Below are 19,994 nucleotides of genomic sequence, written 5' to 3'. Positions count from 1 at the left end.
GGTATCAGGGACTGGACCGAGGAGGAATGGTGGGAGCCCCCCCTTTTCTGAACCTTCCCAAGGGCAGGAGGACAGTATTGATTTAGAACAGTGGTTTGCAGAAGAGCACAGTCCAGAGGGCAAAAGCTAGGAAATACTGGGTGAGGAACAGCTAGAAGAGGAAATGCCAAGAGAGAGACAGCTGGCAGACTGTGTCCTTGGACAGCATTCCTGACCCCACCCCCCCTTTGCCTATGAAAGTGATAGAACAGAAAGCACAATGGCAACAAGCTCAGATTACCCAACATAGGAGTGACATAGATTAATGGGGACCGAGGGGGTGAACCTTTACTGGGAGCAATGCCATTTTTTAGAGAGATATGCATTCTCTCGCTGTGATTTTTAAAGAACTTATCTAGTACGAACGCTCCTTTCGTTTGATCTGCTTATTTACTGCCACTGGGGGAAGGGATCCGATTCCCCGAAGCCTGACAGGGGGAATGGGCAGAAAATGGGGTCATACAACCCTCCCTTTAAATTTACAAGATTGAAAGTGGACACTTTCTGCTACTGGATAAGCTTTGGAACTTTATGGTAAAACTGACTTAATATAATGATTGAGCTCTAACTAGGCTTTGCTTCTACAGTGGTACCTCGGGTTAAGTACTTAATTCGTTCCGGGGGTCCGTTCTTAACCTAACACTGTTCTTAACTTGAAGCACCACTTTAGCTAATGGGGCCTCCTGCTACTGCTGTGCCACCGGAGCACAATTTCTGTTCTCATCCTGAAGCAAAGTTCTTAACCTGAAGCACTATTTCTGGGTTAGCGGAGTCTGTAACCTGAAGCGTCTGTAACCCGAGGTACCACTGTACTAGGGACTGGAAAGGGAGAGGAAGGGCACTTGAGCTCCATCAATGAGCCACCCTCCTTGGCAAACTCCTTTCAGATCTTGGTCTTTGCCATTTCTGTTCACTCAGGTCAGCTTTGTTTATAAGAGTGCAAGAAGAGCCTGCTGGATGCCTGTGGGGGGGACTTTCAAGCAGGATCTGAGCACAAGAGCACACTCCCCTCCTGTAACTGTTCCCAGCAACTGGTCTTCAGAAGCATTACTGCCCCTGACTATAGAGGCAGAGCACAGCCATCGTGGCTAGTAGCTGTTGAGTCACACTTAACACCACCCCACGGTTAAAACAAATCGAGGTTTACAAGCCAACAACAAACTATGGCTCCAGATCATGTTCTGTTGGGCAGTAAACATACCACAGTTAAGCTTCTGGAGAAGGCTCAGATGATCTAACAAGCCATGGTTTAACAAACTGCAAAAGTCTCTCTTTAAAAGCAAGTGCAGGCTTCCTCTCAATACCAGGTGCTAACGAAGGATTTTAATGCTGTTACTAAATCCTACTGGGGAGTGGCTGCACACCAGCTTTTTAGAGCCTTGAGAGAACTCCTGTTTTGCAGCTATGATGCAGAGTACTTTGTCCCTGGGAAGCTTGTGGTGTTGTTGTTGTTATTGTTGTTGTTAATGAGCTTATCAGGTTTTCCCTGTCTTCACAGTGCTAATTCATGTACCTTCAAAACACAGGTATGGCTGCTGAAAAAGCAGGCCCAAAAGCAACTTCAGGAGAGAAGGAGTTGCTTTGGCTTATACTTCAGAGGGCAGTGATCAAAGTAAAAATAAGTGCCACTTTTATTTACAACCATCCTGGATAGCATTTTTGGAAGCACCATCATCTTGATCATTGATATTCTGCTGGACGCCGCAGTCCCGCTTACCCGGTAGTGACGGCATATTTGATGTGGTTGCTTGTGGTGTAGATGAAGACCCCGCTCTCATCCCAGGCGCCGCTCTTGACCCGGATGTTCTCATGGATGTTACAAAGCGACTCCAGCTTCCTGTTGCAAATCATGATGGCTGGAGAGGCAGAGCAGAGGAGAGATGTCATGCTCAAGAGGGCTTACTCCTAAGTAACCGCAAGTGAAACAAATCCAAAGTACAGGGCCTCCCAGCCTAGGCACTACACTGCCCCAATGCCCTGTACTTTGGGGGAAGATGAGGAAGCTGCAAAATTGAGCAACCCAGAAAATGAAAATCACTGATATGAAAGCCTTGGGCCTTGCTGTCAAGACACCTGTGAGGCCTCTTCTTACCGTGCTTTGCCAGGAGAGCCACGTGGGACATGTCAGCCGACCAGATGACATACTTCACCTTGGAGATCTTGACAGAGGCCAGAGTCCTGCAGGAAGGGAGCAGCCCCCCAGTCCATGAAGTCACACCAGGACACGCCACCTTCCCTTCCTCCCCATCTGCCCACTATTCGAACGCAGGAGAAGCAGCAATCAATTGGCGGGGGGTGGGGGTGGGGGTGGGGAGGTAGTACCACGGGCAGAAAAAGGCTTTAGCCTATGGACCACGTGAGACTTATGCCGAATCTGCCTCAACTGGCCCACAGAAACCAGCTCTTCTCCTTTCTCTAGGGCAGTTCTCTGGGAATCCCTGGTGGCCAAGAACACCCCCAGATACCCTACAATATGCACGTTATCTGTGGTATCTTAAGGAAACCTGGCAGCTGAAAGGTGCTCATAGAAAAAATCTGCAAGTGTTGGGTAAGGATCAGCAACTGGGAGCCTCTGGGCCAAATCCGGCCAGGTGTTTCTACTCCCCCATTCAGAGAGAAGGAAATCAGAGGGTTCTACAATTACAGCCTTGGGCTTCCGTATCAAAGTGACAAAGCTGGTAAAGGTCGTTGCCCACCTGGAGTTTGTCTGATGGACTCCACCACCACCACCCCAGGTCAGAGGTCACCTGCTGCTGAAGGTTCTCACCGTTTCTGCTGCACATCAAAGAGGGTGATGGAATCAGCATCTCTCAACAGCAGGTTCCCAGTCCCGGCATAGAAAATCTCATCGCAGTTGGGAACCTGGACCTTCTTGGTGATCTCATTTTTCAGGTTCTTGATCAGAATCTGCCATTTCAGCAGGCGGGCAAGAGACCGCAAAAATCAGGGAGAGGAGGGAAGAGAGAAATCAGGCACACGATAGCAAAATCCGGATGAACAAGACTCGTCACTGGCTCAGGACCTCACACAGAGCTGCTCAGCACCTTTGCTTGCTACTCAGTGTTGCCTTGTCCCTTCTCATTTTAATCTGCCACATAACCTGACAATGGCTTGCAGGGGTAGCTCACAATCAAGAGAGTGGCAGGGGAGAGAGAGAGAAGGAAACAGAGAGCAGCCGTGCAGTGTAGTGGCTGAGACTAAGCTGCGAAGCAGAACGCTCCGTTTGAATCTCAGCTGACATGAATTGCCTCAGGGGACTTGGCCAAGCCATAGATTCTCTCAGGCTCACCATATGCAACACGGAGAATAGCGTTCCTGTCAGGGAATAACTGCACCTTCCAGAAAGAGCATTTCTGTTCCGATAGGATTTCCCAGCTTGATGGATGGGTCTCTACCACGAGTGCCCACTTGTTAGGACTTCCGCCTTGCGTTAAACGTATTTGCTCTCTTTGTGTTTTTAACTGCTTTTAATCATCTTACGTGCAAAATTATCTCAAAACAATGATTTAGAAAGTGACTAATGAATTCATTGTAATAATAATAATAATAATAATAATAATAATAATTTCCTTTGCTTTAGTCTTCTTCTCAGAAGACTTCTCTGATTTTCCTCCTCTCTTCCTAAATCAACATTTCTCTATCAGGATTCCATGAAGTTCCAAGCTCAGGCAGGAGAAGCCGAGGCTCGTGGGAAGGAAAGCAAGGCTGCTGCTCCCCAAAGACAGCTCACGGCTTGATGGGACAGGAAGAGCATTTCATATGAAGCTTATGCCGAATCAGACCCTCAGTCCACCTAGGTCAGTATTTTATCAACACTGACTGGCAGCAGCTCTCCAGGGTTTCAGAAAGGGAGTCCCTCCCAGCCCTCCCTGGAGATGCCACTGGGGAATGAACCTCAGACCTTCTGCATGCCAGGCAGATGTCCTGCCGCTGAGCTATGTGGTTCTCCCCACTCACCGAGTGCATCCGATCCAAGACGGCAAAGCGGTTCCGAGCTACCCACACAGCTGTCAGCCCAGAGGAGCGTTTCCCTTCAGGAGCTGGGGGTGGGGTGGAATAATAAATGACAGGCATTAAGTCATATACCGCTGGCTCTGCTCCAGCTCTGCTCCTGCGGATCAGCTGCTCTCTCCCTACCCCCCCACCCCCGACTCCCATTTAACCTCAGGCTACATGTAAGATCCAGGCCCTCCTCCTCTCTGCCTCTGACACATACTTTTGGATTCTCAAAGTGGCCCACTGGAGGAGCCAAGCACTTGCTGGGGGAACCGGCGCCATGACTGGCTGGCAAAGGAGGAAGCAGCCATCCCGGCTGACACGCCACTATGTCACGCTAATGAGCTATGCCTCTGCAGCCAAACAAAGCAAGCGCCGAGGGTCCTGTAGCCAACATAGGCCCCTCCTTTGCCTCTGCTTCCAGCAGCTGTTGCCTCGCACTGAAGCACAAAGCAACGAGTGTCAAGAGAAGAAGCCTCTCCGGGAGAGAACTGCACAGAGTGAGGCATCTGGGCTGCTTCAGACATGCAGGGGAGTACCGTATTTTTTGCTCCATAAAACACACTTTTTTCCTCCTAAAAAGTAAGGGGGAATGTGTGTGCGTCTTATGGAGAGAATGCAGGCTGTGCAGCTATTGCTGAACCCAGCAGGGCAAGAGCGAGAGTTGCGCAGCGCCTCTTGTTCTGCTGGCTTCCCAGCGAAGTGGGAGGAGGGACAGAAGGGAGCTCTTCCGTCCCTCATTCTGCTTCACTGGGAAGGCAGCACAACAAGAGGCGCTGCGCAGCTCTCCCTCTTTCTGTGCTGGCTTCAGAGATAGCTGCGCCGCTTGCTCTGGCTTTTCAGGGAGGCGGGAGAAGAAACAGAGGGCAGCCTGTCAGTCCCTTCTCCCACCTCCCGGAAAAGCCAGCAAGAGCCGCTCTATCTTTAAAGAGCCGTGCTGAGTGAGCTGGCTTTTCTTGTTTTCCTCCTCTAAAAACTCTTATGGCCAGGTGTGTCTTATAGAGCGAAAAATACGGTATATAAATAAAAGTAAACTTTTTTGTATCAACAGCCATGAAGATCAGGGGTGTGGAGCTTCTGACCCTCCAGATGTTGCTGAACTATGACTTCCATCACCTCTGAACATTGAGCATGCTGGGTGGGCTTGATGGGAACTGGAGTCCAATAATACCTGGAAGGCCTTCCCTAGTGCAGATGACAAAAAAACCCCCAACACACTGGGAACTGCACCTTCTCAACATTATCAAGTGTGGTCGTTAAAACAGACCAGGATGTCCCAAGCTCAGATCTCTCCTCACTCAGCAGTCTTTTAGGCTAGCTGCCTCAGTCTTCCTACCTCCATTGTTGTTGTTTTATTTATAAAACAACCTCATCCATCTCTGGGTGCCCCAGCCACTCTGGGCAGATTCCAACAAATATAAAAGCATAATAAAACACCAAACGTTAAAGACTTCCTGATACAGGGCTGCCTTCAGGTATCTTCTAGAAGTTGTGCAGCTCTTTATCTCCTTGACATCTGATGAGAGGACATTCCACAGGGCGGGAGCCACTACTGAGAAGGCCCTCTGCCTGGTTCCCTGTAACTTCATTTCACTCAGTGATGGAACCCCCAGAAGGCACTTGGAGCTGGACCTCAGTGTCCGGGCTGAACGATGGGGACAGAGATGCTCCTTCAGGTATACCATTCCGTAAGTTATGTATACTGGGCCCTCTCTGCATGCTTACTCTGCAAATATCTGCAAATTATCCAACAGTTCCCCACTTGATGATTTTGGTGGTAATGCACATAATCAAAAAGGGAAAGGCCACAAGAATATACCAGTACTGCCTTCATGTTTGGAAAGCACAGTAGGAAACAAATTTTCCTCTTTTTGCCATCACACAAAGTGAAAAGAAGAGCCTTAACACTCTTACCGCTATGAAAATGGTGAGGAAACGGGGCGGCCCAAATATTTGCTTGCAAGAGCTACCAACATCGCGGGGATATAAGAGCGAGAAACAAAAGCGCCCCAGAGTCCTGGGTGCCAGGAGGAGCTCAGCTCACAGCAAGGCTGGAACATAACTAGCAGAGTTTCTGTGTCTCGGAACGAGGGGAGGTAACATCGCTTTTATAGCAAATGGCGCCTGGCAGCCATGCAGAGCCCATAAATCTGCTAATGTGGGAGGCGGGAGGTTGGCCTGGCTCATGCATCACTGGAACTCACTCCAGGAGCTTTTACTGCTGTGACGTCAGAGGCAGGGGAGACCCAGCTGGAACTTCAACTCCCAAGTGGAACGAGAGGCACTTGGAAGGAAGAACTTCCAGCGGCACATTTTGATGGGCAGATTACACGCCTGGTCTGGAATTGGCCAAGAGGGAGAGAACAAGCACTGGGCACTTGTACAGCTACTTTGGAAGCAGAGAGGCCTGCCTGGGATGGAGCTGCTTTGCTAGGAGATCCATCACAACAGGCAAGCCAGTGAGGCGGCCTGCTGGGCAGAGAGGCAGGATGGATAGTTTCTAATAACTGATTTATAAAAAATATATTTGCAAGCGTAAAAGCGAGGGGGACAAACATGAATTTTTCAAGTCAAAAGAACCTGCCAAGAGCATGTGGGCTCCGCAGGAATGGTGGAGAAGGAACCCAGTTGTGATTTTCGGAGGGCGGGGGAAGGCGGTGGAGGCAGGGAGGAACAGATGCAAAGCTCACCATCAGGATTCTGGGAATCAGCATCCTTAGGAATGGTGTACAGGTCGTAGGTGCTGTTCTCCAGATTACTGGCTCTCTGTGGAGAGAGGAAGAATTCTACACGTCAGACCAGCTCTCTCGGGACTAGGATTTCTTTCAACTGTTTGTGCTTGTTTCTTTTGCTTGGCAATCACGCTCCAGCATTCGGCGCTAGCCTGCAGGTCAAGCCCAGGGGAAGCCCCCACATAGAGCACACTGCAGTAATCCAGATTTAGTAATCTAGAATTAGGCAAATTCAAGGAAGAGAAGATCTATCCGTGGGCATTAAGCCACAAAGGCAATAGACTACCTCTAAATCTGGAGGATCCAAATCTGCAAATACAAGCTGGGAGGGGCCAGGGGAAGGGTTGGCTCCCTGGGGGTATCTGGTTGGTTACTGTGGGAAGTAAGGATATTGCACTAGAAGGGCCCTTTTTGTCCAAGGCAAGTAGCAGGTTCCTTGGGCAGCCGCCCTGTTCTTCCACTTTCTGAAAAGGTGGACATGCACATCGCCCCTGCAGGACTGAGCCCCACAAGTGGCAAGGCCTCAAAACGAGCCCCTAAACCCCGTCGCAAAGGGCGATGAAGTCACCCAACAAGGCTTGCGGAACTCCAGGTTAGCTTCAGCTTACCGTGCAGAGGAGGACGGCGTTCTCCGCAGGGTTGTAGGACATGTTGAACACAGGGAACTTGGAGCCGCTGAGAAGGAGGAAAGTAACAAATGAGGAAAGCAGGGAGAACACAAATAGTAGCTGGCTCTGGCTTAAAGCAGCAGCCACTGACGCAGAAGGAAAGAACCCCCATGACACCCCCCCAAAAAAGGTCCTGGGCTGCAAGGTGCTCTGCTGGTTGTCTGCCTCCATGGTTAGGAGGTGGTAATGCTTCTGAACTACAGTAGCTGGTAACCACAGTGAGAGAGAGAGCCAGTGTGGTGTAGTGGTTAAGAGCGGTAGACTCGTAATCTGGTGAACCAGGTTTGATTCCCTGCTCTTCCACATGCAGCTGCTGGGTGACCTTGGGCCAGTCACACTTCTTTGAAGTCTCTCAGCCCCACTCACCTCACAGAGTGTTTGTTGTGGGGGAGGAAGGGAAAGGAGAATGTTAGCCGCTTTGAGACTCCTTCGGGTAGTGATAAAGCAGGATATCAAATCCAAACTCCTCCTCCTCCTCCTCCTCCTCTCGTGTTCGGGGCCTGCTTGCCGGTTTCCCAACAAAGGCAGCTGGCTGACCTCTGTGAGAACAGGATGCTGGACTCGATGGGCCACTGGCGTGATCCAGCAGGCTCTTATGGTGTTCTTGTGTACAAGCAGCGCATGCAGCCTTCTCCGCCCACAGGAAGCACAAAACAACCACCTAGCAACAGTGGTGGAAGGCATCGAGCGGAAGAGGACCTCCTCACCTTCTCAGCTGCATTACGGCAACATCTTTGGAGCTGTTGAAGTCCAGCTGTCGCAGGAAGCGGTCCTTCACGTAGTAGAGCATGTTGCCATGCACAGCGTATGCTGGTCGCTCGCGCTCCAGCTTGAAGACAATCATGCCACCATCGTGTCCTGGAGACCGGAGAGAGAGGAAGCCGTGTTAAGACTTCTGCAGCCAACGCTACAAGCAGACTCACGGCACCTTGCCGGGGGGGGGGGGGGGAGAGGCAAAATAGCATGCCCTCCAGGCTGAAGGGTCACAGCTCAAGGATGGAGCACCTGCCATGTACGCGGAAGGTCAGAGGTTAAATCCCTGGTGTGGAAACAGATTATACCTTATACAGTGGTACCTCGGGTTAAGAACTTAATTTGTTCCAGAGATCTGTTGTTTACCTGAAACTGTTCTTAATCTGAGGTACCACTTTAGCTAATGGGGCCTCCTGCTGCCGCCACGCAATTTCTGTTCTCATCCTGAAGTAAAGTTCTTAACCCGAGGTACTATTTCTGGGTTAGCAGAGTCTGTAACCTGAAGTATCTGTAACCCGAGGTACCACTGTACCAAGCCAGACTCTAGCTCAGTATTGTCTGCAATGCCTGGAAGTGGCTCTACAGAATTCTAGGCAGGAGACTGACCAAAGCCTAGCTGGAGATGCCAGGAATTGAATCCGGGGACCTTCCGCTTGCAAGGCAGACACTCTTCCCTATGGCATCTCAAGGTGGGGCTAGGAGAAGCCCCAGCAGCTATTGTCTCAGTGGTGGCCCTGCACCTTTGAGCTCTTCCCCATCCGAGGCAGGAATGTTAAGCTTTTGGCACCAGATGAAAACCTGGCTATCTTGGGAGCTTAGTGCCAGGATGAATGTTTATTTTATTGGTGCTTTTTGGTAAATTTTGTTTTGTTTTGCAACAACAGCACAACAAAAACAAAGCAGCTGCAGATCAGGTGCCCATGCAGGTTTCCACCTGAAAATTTGCCTTGCTATTTGACCCCCCCAATGCTGTTTGCAGAGAGTGGAAGCTATGCGAGCAATGTGCAGTCAGAAGGGAGAGCTTTTCAACAGGAAATCCAGTACCAGGGCCCAATCGGGAATGAGAGCACGTTCCAGATCAAGGTTCCACAGCAGCTTATTCTCTCCAAAGACCAACGCAGCCAGGTTAAGTGTATTCATTAGAACACTTGACTGTTTTGCAAGCAAAGGCATATTAAAGCACCTTTAAAGGAGAAGGTGCAAGATGCTTCAAAGGGCACTTTCCAGGTATTCCTGTGTTCCTCTTTTAAACCTCTGACATTGGGTTTAAAGCATGGGAAGACCTGCAAAGCCCCAAGAGGGATGCAGGTGGGTGGGTGACCCCACTCACACATCAATCATGAGATGTTATAATAATGGCATGTGACTGACAGATCATAAGCCCCACCCACCTGTCAAATTTGGCCTGTGAGGCCAAGCTTGATAAAAGATCTGGCCCCTGGAGCAAAAGATTCCCCCATCCCTGGACTGGACACTGCCAACTTGTTAGATACATGAACTGATCCTCTGCACTTCATAACATTTTGACCCCATTTTCTTTAAAATTATAGTGTTATATCTGCCAACTGCAGAGACCATTTTGTGCATGCCATGACATGGGCTTGAAATCACAAAAGCAGATGCCACCATAAATCTGTTTGCCTTTTGGGTGAAGGAGATCCTTTTTTTGGCATCTAGCGAAAACTCATCATCAAATCCAAAGTGACTTCAAGAACAGATCCCATTACCTGCAGCAAAAAGGTTGAGGTTGGGGTGAGCTGCCAACACCCAAAAGCGGTCGTGATCCCTGCGGAAAGTCTGGACTCCCGTGCTGGGAAGGGGAGAATGAAAAACAGAGGCAGACTAATTAACACAAAACAACTGGACTGGTTTATTCAATTGAAAGCCTCAAAGCAGCTATTTTCCTAACAGAGGGGGTGGGGAACCTCTGGCCTGCGGACTAAATGTGGCCAACACCATCCAAAAGTTTACTAACACTCCTTCCTCACCTGACCCCAAGATCTGGTGGCTCTGAGTTTTGGATCCCTCCATCACACAGCGGAAGGGCCGGAGGTCAGTGGCAGAGCTTCTGCCTTGTGAGCAGGAGGCCCCAGGGTTCAATCCCCAATGGCATCTCCAGACAGGGCTGGGGAAAAGCTCCCTGCTTAAACTGTGGGGAGTCACTGCAGACAAAATTGATTAGATGGACTGATAGCCTGACTTTCTATAAGGCAGCTTCCTGTGTATTCCAGCCAGGCACTTGGCATTCCAGAGCGTATTCTTTTAAATAGTGCAGGGCCCAATATCTCGAGATCAGGAAGGGCAGGCAGGATGGTGCACTTACCGCTTAGACATATCCCAGACACGGATGCTCTTGTCCTCAGAGTTGCTGAGGATGAGTTCCTGGCGGGGGTGAAACACGGCGCAAGAGACGTTGTTGTAATGTCCACGGCAGGTGTCTACCTCCCAGGCTTTCGACTCTAAGGATAAGAAGGCTGGTGATCACGAACCACTTCCTTGGCAGAGAGGTCAGGGAAATGAGACCCTCCCCTCGAGCTTGTAGAGCAACTCTACAAGGTCCTACATAGGGAATTGGTCCTGATAGTTGCCTAGAGCAGTTCTGGTGCCCAGCCTTTTCAGGTGCTAATTGTTTTTACCCTTTTAACGCATTTATACCCCACTTTTCTCCCAAGCTGGGATTCAAGGCGGCTTACAACAATTAAAAACAACATTACAAAATAAGTCATGAGCATAAATGAGTTAAAAGCTACAATGCAGTTAATGATTAAAATGCAAAACACATTTGGAGCCAGCAATTAAAACACAGTTTGCCCCAACGTCAGCCCAGTGGTCAACAGTGCCTGCAACTTAGTTTCCAAAGGCCTTGGCCTTCTGGCAGAAGGATAACAACCAAAGGCCATCACTTCCAGGCTCTGCTTGCCTGCCTCCCAAGGAAGCTCAAGCCAGATGGACTTTTAAACTGGGCCGGCAAGGCATTCCTAAGGCTTCTGCAGTCTTCTACTGCAGCTTGGCATAAGTTTGCCCGCTTTCTTCCCCTAACCTACCAGAGAAGCAATTCCTTCCGGTGCTGGGCTCATTTCTAAACAGCTATCAATGCTGGATCAGATTCCCACCCTGCAGCCAAGGTTCCTTCTCTTAAGTGCCCAGCCAGCCTAGCAGTGTATGTGGCTGGGTCCTTGCTCTTGCAACTTGACTCCATGGAGGGAGGGAGGGAGGAAGTGGACGGCGCTTACCATTCATCCGCCAGATCTTGACTTGCCGATCATCAGCCCCTGAAACTATGAGGGGCATGGTGGGGTGGAAAGCGGCCCAGTTCACACCACGGTCGTGCCCCTATGAGAAGAAGGTAACTAATCTCAGGCCGAGGCTGCCATTTTGGGAAGTGGCAACATACAGTGGCAACACGTGCCAGTCAATGGGATGTGAGGAGCAGAGTTGCTGTAGCTGCCACCCCCTGCCTGCTAATCCAAAGGAACCCACTCCATCCCTACAGTCAGAAGGGGCTAATATGGCCCTGCCTCTCTGCTCCTCCCTCAGCAAAAACTCTGCTTTACAATCTGGGCCAAGGGGAGAGGAAACAACTGCAACCGCCTCCTCCCTGGTCTTCTGCAGTCACCCCTGAGCCCTCTCACCTCTTTACCAAGAATTCAGCCACCAAAACCATGCATCTTTCTCACTGACCACATAATGCCCTCGACTCCAATCCACAGTGAGCTCCTTATCTTCAAAGCTCTCCACTCCTCCATCCTAGGACCCTGTTATTTCCCCACCTAGAGTTTTGTTTGTCCAATTCCACCCACACTTGACCAACCCAAGATTTCTTTCTTACGCCCTCAAACTTCCCTGCCCTTTCAGCCTTTCCTCCTCTTATATGTCCGGAACCACCTTCCAGAACACCCCTTTGAGGCCACCTCTCTAACTTGCTTCAAATCCTTCCTTCAAACACCCACCCTGCTTTCCCCCCAAAGCCTTTGCCATAACCTTTCAGTATCCAAATTATTAAGTCCAAGAACTGCAACGGACGTGAACTCTTCCCCCGCCTGCTCCCTACTTCATTTCCCATCCCGCTTCTGGTACTGTTCCCCAGAGCTGAATTTTAGACCACACGCTCCTCAGGGCAGGGTGCTATGCTCTTAATACTTTGCACATGGGTGGCACCATATAAACAATGGTTTGCAATAGGCTTGATCCCTGAAGCAAGGATCTTTCTTGCAATCCAGCTCTGGAGGTTGCAGGTCTTGCTTATCCTTGTTGCAGAATTACTCAGGGCAGGGTCCAAAGTCCCTGCCAACAGCTGCTTGTGTTCTGAGCAGTTTAAAATAGCAAATATGCAAAGGTGCCTCCCCCATGCACCCCCTGCCCAAGCCAGGAGTACCTCAAGGACGTGCTTCACCACTGCATCAGTGGTGCCAAAGAGATCTACTCCAGTGATTCCCCTAACGTCCGACTCCACGGCTCCCGGGGAGAGGTTCTTCTTCCTCAGGCCTTCACAAAAGGTGAGAGTGAAGAGAGCAGGGGCAGAACATGAGGTTAGTGAGAGGATGCTCCAAAATTCAGAGACAGGCTGTTTATATAAATGGAAGACATAAACGGGTGAAATGGAACAGAGAGAAAAGGGACCACAGGTTACTTTCATTCCCTACGAACATCTACTAGAACAATGCACAGTTGGAAGCGATTTCTACATTTCTTTGCAGTTCACTAGGGAAACTGAGACGCCTTTGCAATCAGGAAGCAAAAAAATCACCAGGCTAGGAATGCTGCCGCTGCTGAGTTACCTGGTTGAAGGCCAAAGAGAAATGGGGGAAAAAGTTAATCGGTACCTTGTATATTGGATCTGAAGCATTCTGGCCTCTTATTTTAAATACAGATTTGGCTGTTAACAGCTATCAAGTTCACATAACCAGGCGGGCACTTTCAACAAGGAACCTGACGCAATGGGCTGAGATCCAGGAAGGTCTAGGCTCAGACAGCAGCCTCCTTGAGTCGAGAGTGGAAGGAACCACCTGCACGCCTGATCCAGGAGATACTGGAACATCTGGGCCTTCAAGGAGGTGGCAAAGGAACTGAACAACAGATGGAAAATTTTTGGAGAAGCTACACAAATCCAGAGGGAAAGGAGGACACTCACAGAATGAACCAGCTATTTAATGCTGTGGAAGAGAGAGTGAGGTGTTTGTGTGAGTGAGAGACAGGCAGACAGATGTACAAGAGCTGTGGGGGTTAATGTGGTCTGCAGAGCAGTTAGACAGCCTGGTCAAGCGAAGGCACTGTCTGGCTCCCGGGTAGTTGGGCATGGTTAAAGGGGTCTCTGAAAGCTCAGGCAAGAACTGAAGAACAAGCATCACCCTTGGAGCGTTAGACCACCCTGGACGCAGCTCACAGCACTCCCAACTCATTAGGAAGTCTAGCACCATCATGCTTCTAGAGTTTTTCCAGAACTCCCCACCCCAGCCCAGCCTTTTGCTGCCTGGAACCTCAACAAGGCTCAACCTTTTAAGAACAAAGAGTGCCCCTGGCAAGGAACGGTTAGGAAATTGCTGTGCAACACTAACTCTTGTTAAGCCCTCCCTTCCTGCCATCCATGTCAAGGCTCAGCATCCACCTGGATTAAAAGGGTGCAGGGAGGAAAAAAATGAGTTATTTCAGAAACACCCCCGACAGGTTACTGTTAGTATCAAGAGCAGGGAAACTTCAGTTACAACGCAGCTTTTCATGCATTTTAATGTGGCAATCAGACTCCAGACCCAAACTGGCTCCTTTCACGCACTCTCTCAGCAGGAACAAGGGGGACCCTGCACTCAGTTGCCCTGGAAACCCACCCATATGGCTGAGATGATTGTCTGTTTTCTCCAAGAAGTACAGCAAATCCACAACATCCACTAATTATCAGGAGAGTTCGGGATGAGGCTACAAATCACTATAAATCCAGGATGAAATTTCCATTGTCGAAATGTAAGGAACAAGAATTAGCACAGGGAGGTGGTGAAAGACATTCCAGGTTCCAATTGCGCTCGGCCAGCTCACTAGGATTTAAGACAAGCTATGGACCTATCTGCATCATGGAGACAATTCTGGCCTAAGGTTGTTGCGCAGGTGACACTCCCTTCGTCCCAGCACTTTGCTCTCTAACTGGCATTTTGAGAGAGGATGACAACCAGCAATGGGAATTAACGCAACATTTCCAGATCTGTAAAGATGTTGGAAAAGTTTACGGATCTTCCAAACAACCAGTTTGGAATCCTGCTGAGAGAGTCTGTGAACGTAGCAGCAAGGGTGCTGGCAGAAGAGATTACAAAGCTCTCCCCGTCAGTAGCCAGGAAGCAGCAATCCTCTCCCCTCCCCTCCCCACAGCTGGGTCATATCTGAATGTGTGCTACGAAACTCCAGCAGCCCACCCAGCTGAAAACTGCAGTCGAGAAAGCGGCAAGTCTATTGTGCACTCACGAGGGGAGGGGTCCTTGCCCCCAGTTTTCATGTTCCACACTCCCACCTCCTCAGGCTCCCTCTTTTGCAACCAGAGCATGACTCTCCCTAGCTCAAAGCATTCTGCAAAGAATCCCTTGTCAATGGCCAGGGGTGATGGAAGTTGCAGTTCAGCAACAACTGGAGCACCTAAAGTTCATCACACTTGCTCTACAGATTCACTTTCCAGAGGGCTTCCAGGAGCTAGACCCCAAGGCCTGCAACTTCACTGGAGCAGGATCCTTCCTCCATGAGCACCCAGGTGCCTTGGCTCCTTTGCTCTGGCCCAGGGGCCCATCATATGGGCCTGCACACTCCCAAATTGTGTGATGCCGTTTCCACCAGATCAAGAACAGATTCTTTGAACTTGGGGCTCAATGAGATTCAATGCACTACAGAAATTGGGGAAAGAGCATTATTCCATCATGCATCCAGTTAAACTGATACCACGATGCACAATAATTCTCTGATGGAATTTGCTGCCGGAAGATGAAGTGAGGGCTGCAGCCATAGATGTCTTTAAACAGGAATTCGGCAGCCATAGTGAAGGAAGAGACATCTATCGGCAGCTACTGGCCAGGTTAACTAAACTGAATCCCAGATGCTGGCATCAAAATGGAAGAGGGCAGTTGGGAGAGGGCTTCTCAGAGGCATCTGGCTAGCTGCAGAGGAATTTCCTAGAGGTATTTGATTGGTTGGACAACTCTGATCACACGCAGAGCCCCAAGGTTCATGGCTCCTTCCACGTAGTGCTGATTTGCTAGTTGCACATTTACACCCAGAAAAGGGGTTTCCTGCACTTCTCAACTGCTGTTAACAGCTAAGGAGCCACAGACTGATGCCAAGTGTACAGAGTGGGCAGTTTCTACCCAAAATGAAAAGGAATCAAGCAAAACAGAGGGAAACACAGTGCCAGGCTCTCCTGTGGTTTCACAGCACCTTCTGCAAAGCAGAGCTGGTGCCATAGGAATGGGGCTGGACTCTAATTACTCCTCTGCCCTGCCAGGATGGTCTATGCTCAACTTCTCCTCTCTTGTGCTCCGCTTTCAACAACTGCAGTTTTGACCGCGGTGCTGCTGCTGGACAGCCCCCTCGACCTGGGCAGCTCACCAGAAATATCCCAAACGCGCACAGTCTGATCCAAGCTGGCTGATACCACCAGGTCCTCCGAAGGGTGAAACTGAGCGCACATCACGTAATGGTTGTGTCCAGTCAGCACACTAGGAAGAAGGCAAGGAAGAGAGGGAAACACTTATGAGTAGTTCCTCTGAGTATTCAGGATCAAAGTCATTCATTCAACAAGATGGCAGGGAGCAATTTATTTAGAAAATTCATGAGCCATCCCTTCAGCATAAATCTCTTGCAAAGGGCCAAGAATGCATGTCAGGTGCCAGATGCCCTTTTGCGCCATTCCTGACAAGGCTAGAAAAACAACAGCATTTCTTGGCTCTCCAGATCTCCACACTCTCAGCTATCTGCAATGTACTAAGTGAGGAAATTCACTTCAAGCAGCAGGTGTCAAACATGAGGTCTGCTATCTACCTTCCACCTACAAACTCCCAGGAGAATCACGTTCAAGGCTTGGTGAGCACTCCAGTCACGCTTCTCACTCTCAGCTTACTAATTATTTATTTTTAATTATTAAGTGTTATTATTAATTTTATTACTTGCCCTTTACCAACAAGTCCCACGGCGAGTACAGGAATTTAAAACTCAGAATTAAAAACAGTTAAAACATATTGCATTCACAATAGGCTGGTTTCTGAAACACATAATTCAGGTAGAATATTTTGTTGCATTTTGATCCCACCCTCCCTTCAAGGAGCCTGGGGTAGCTGATACAGTTCTCCTCCCTCCTCCTCTTAACAATCCTGCAATGTAAGTTAGGCCGAGAGATAGCACACTCAGAAAGCACCCAGTGGGTTTCAAAGATGAGCAGTTCCAGCCTGACACTAACCACTGTGCCTGCCTTATGAGGCTGCTGCATTTCTGAGAAAGTGTACCTGAAATCCTCTGAACGCTTAGAAAATGCTATATAAATAATATGACGACAACATGTTTTTATAAATTGTCCAATTTCACCTATGAATTGAAGAATACAAGGCCGAGGGGTTGCTTTCAATAAAAGTGCTTGGGAACCACAAACAAAAGACATCTGAATGAAGAAATACGTTTTGGTTACCAAACACAGGTTCTGGACTGCCAGTTCCAAACCCGAATGGTTTGATCATCAGAAGCACTCAGGATCCAAGGGTATTCCTATGAACAAAAAAACAAAGACACATATCCCTTTCTTTTCTTTCTGCTACATACTGCTTTCATTAAAAAGGCAGCAAAGATACTTTGCAGAGCTGCTGCCCCAGTGCTGTTCTAGGGCCTTCAGACCTAAAGGCCTGTAGGGCGGGCAAAACAGGATCTTGGCAGGAAAAAGCAAAACAGGCAGGACTGGGAGCGTCTTGCTGGACTCACATGATGGAAGAATGTGGTGCGGATGTAATCCAAGTGGCCCAACAAGGTGAAGAGACAGCGACGCAGCTTGTAATTCCAGACCTGAAAGTCAGACATGACAGGGTGTATACATCAGACAGCTGAGCACTCCAGATTCCCCCACAATCATCACATTTGGCAACTTTAAACATATTCACCCATCTGTGCTAAGACTACTGCTAAATGAGCCTTCTGCCCAGCTATGGCTCTGTCCTGGGTCTCTCCAAAGAAACCAAAGTAAGAGTAAGGGCTATAGGGCTCATCAAGTCCAGCATACTACTTCTGCCTGCTGTCAGGCATATCCCACTGAAGAGCCCCAAAGTGGGGTTGTCTTCAGCACTTGGCAGTCAGAGATATACTGCCACTGCCCATGCAGGCACTATTGCATTGCCATGGCTAATAGCTTTTGAAAGATTTCTCCTCGTGCTGACTTCTTTGCAAGAGGGTGAAGAGATCCTCGTTACCTTAATTTTGTAGTCGTCCCCTCCAGACACGAAGAGTGGCTGCTGTTTGTGGAAATCAATCCCTCTGACAGGGCCTAGAAACACACACATACAAAAGACCGTGTAAATATTTCCCCATTTCTGGTACTTATTAAACAGGAGTACTCAATAGATTTTTTGGCCATTCCAGTTGGCTACTCTGATTTCTTCTCCTAGTCCCTTACCTGTCCCAGGACCTTCTCCTGTCAATGAGGAAGAGTTCTGCCTTGACTCACCACTGGGATTCCATAGCCCCAAACCATACTGCTCCTCCAGTCAACTTGTAGTTCCTTTGGTGGCAATAGCAGCTGCAAGACCCCGCAGTGTCTCTCGTCCTCTACACACACATACCCCTTCCCTGGGACTGAGATCCAACAGCCTGCTGGGGGCATGGTGTGAGGCTGATGGGCTGCAATTGGACTACATTTAGCCCATGTTACTTGCAAACCCCACTCTAGAAAGATCCAGTTTTCATGAACTCCTACCTTGGAACTTTATACTGCAGCTTCGGTTACAAAAATTCCGCCACAGCACTTAAAAACAAATATGCACTTCCCCCCCAAATATAGCTCCACGTTCATAGGATAACATGAACAGGAACAGAATAAAGGAAAGAAGTTAATTCAGAGGATGAGTCTCTCTGCATATAAAAAGGTGACAGACAAGGGCCTATATAGGTTTAAGTTAAATTTGCTTTCAAGTGTTGCAGCAAAACATGCCAGAAAATCTTCATACAGGCAATTGCACATCTGCTTGCCTATTTGAGATTATTGGATCCACTTGCATTTATGCCTCTAATCACATCATGATTTGCAGTAAGCTGTGCAATAAAGCACCACAGGCTCCCACATTTTACAGACAAGAGACCCTGCATATATGTGAACGTTCTAAGGGGGCTCCACTTACCATCATGTTCATCAAATTTGTCAATGAGTGTACACATCCGGTAGTCCCAGAGCTGGATCACTCCATTGTGCAGACTTGTTAAGATCCAAGGCCGCTTAGGGTGAAAGCTCAGCCCTGGGAAGGAAAAGAGGGAAGGATGGTTTACAGACAACATTTGTTCTTACTATTTTTGCTGTCTACATTGCATGCAGACAGACAGCAAAATATTTAACATCCAGTGGGAATTTGAACCCGTCTCCCGGGTCACATTCCAATCCACTAACCATTACACCACACTGACTCCAAGGCTCCCCCATCTCTGGTGGATAACTGTCAAAGTCTAGCAGATACGCCACATTGCCTTGACCCCAAATTTCAGATGCATATGGATCTAAATTCCCCAATGATACATGAAGAAAACTTAAGTCCCTGTTTTATGGCATATATTAAAGTGTGTGGTCATGAAAAGAACTATATGTTAGCAGGTAACTCTGTTCACGTACACACCCTTTAATATTACCATATTTTTCGCCCTATAGGATGCACTTTTTCCCCTCCAAAAATGAAGGGGAAATGTGTGTGCGTCCTATGGGGCGAATGCAGGCTTCAGGAAGCTATCTGCAAGCCTTGGGAGCCCGGTGGGAGGTCCCGCCGGCTTGCAAGGCTTGCGGGCAGGAGCCTGCAGCCCGAAGCACGGGGCGCGCTGCGGAGCACGCCCCGTGCTTCGGGCAGATGTCCGCAAGCCTTGTGCGCCTGGCGGGAGGTCCCGCCGGGCGCGCAAGGCTTGCGGGCGGCAGTCTCTTCAGGGGGTTGGGGTGGGGGGAAGCTCGGGCTTCCCCCGCCCCAGCCCCACGGCTGAGGGGGGAATTTTTTTTAAAAATTTCCCCCCAAAAAAACTAGGTGCGTCCTATGGGCCAGTGCGCCTCATAGGACGAAAAATACGGTACTCGCTATGCAAACTCATATAAACATACATACATATGTGTGTGTGTGTGTGTATAACGTTTGTAGATGTGATTTCTCCCTCTCTCACGCACACACAAACCTGCCAACATCCCCGTTATCTACCAACAACGCAAGAAGTTGCACTTGTAACCTTCACAACTTTCGCACTGATTCCCCGAAGCGGAAAAACCCTCTGCCCCAATAGTAATCCCATGCAGGTCTACTCGGAAGCAAGCCCCACTATTCTTAACGGGGGCAGTTCACACGTAAGCGTAAGGCTACGACCGTGCGCGCACTAACCTGGGAGCAAAGCAGCAGTGCTTACTCCCGAGTAGGACATGAGCAACGCTAAGGACACGGGCCCTCCTCCCCCTCCCCGGGTACCTTTGACGCGGGCCGACTTAGTCTCGAACTTGGTGAGCATCTTCGGGCCTGGCAGCCTCCGCGCCCCGAAGCAGAAGCCACAACCTGACCAGTCTCCACGTCACCGTCCGCCGCCGGAGCGTCCCTCAAGCCAACTCAGCACTTCCGCTTCCGGCCAG

General features: G+C 49.3%; 1 protein-coding gene across 1 annotated transcript in view; it reads right to left on the bottom strand.

Annotated features, from left to right (window-relative positions):
- The window catches only part of COPA (COPI coat complex subunit alpha), a 32,909-nt gene extending 12,917 nt beyond the window's left edge, over positions 1-19,992 (bottom strand). Inside the window, exons 1-18 of the mRNA XM_083476284.1 lie at positions 19,837-19,992; positions 18,529-18,642; positions 17,605-17,678; positions 17,123-17,203; positions 16,836-16,912; positions 15,764-15,873; positions 12,564-12,673; positions 11,422-11,521; positions 10,512-10,647; positions 9,916-9,998; positions 8,143-8,293; positions 7,376-7,442; positions 6,726-6,801; positions 3,997-4,079; positions 2,807-2,946; positions 2,132-2,217; positions 1,757-1,895; positions 434-467 (exon numbers count right to left, since the gene is read on the bottom strand). Coding sequence (XP_083332410.1) covers positions 434-467; positions 1,757-1,895; positions 2,132-2,217; positions 2,807-2,946; positions 3,997-4,079; positions 6,726-6,801; positions 7,376-7,442; positions 8,143-8,293; positions 9,916-9,998; positions 10,512-10,647; positions 11,422-11,521; positions 12,564-12,673; positions 15,764-15,873; positions 16,836-16,912; positions 17,123-17,203; positions 17,605-17,678; positions 18,529-18,642; positions 19,837-19,876 — 1,701 coding nt within the window. The 5' untranslated portion in view covers positions 19,877-19,992. The remainder of the gene's footprint in view (positions 1-433; positions 468-1,756; positions 1,896-2,131; positions 2,218-2,806; positions 2,947-3,996; positions 4,080-6,725; positions 6,802-7,375; positions 7,443-8,142; positions 8,294-9,915; positions 9,999-10,511; positions 10,648-11,421; positions 11,522-12,563; positions 12,674-15,763; positions 15,874-16,835; positions 16,913-17,122; positions 17,204-17,604; positions 17,679-18,528; positions 18,643-19,836) is intronic.
- Positions 19,993-19,994: the final 2 nt, after the last annotated feature.

The sequence above is a fragment of the Podarcis liolepis genome, assembly GCF_965112155.1.
Source record: "Podarcis liolepis genome assembly, chromosome: 15".
Lineage (NCBI taxonomy): Eukaryota > Metazoa > Chordata > Lepidosauria > Squamata > Lacertidae > Podarcis > Podarcis liolepis.
Note: the sequence above shows the minus strand (reverse complement) of the source record. Positions and strands in the feature narration are given on the sequence as shown.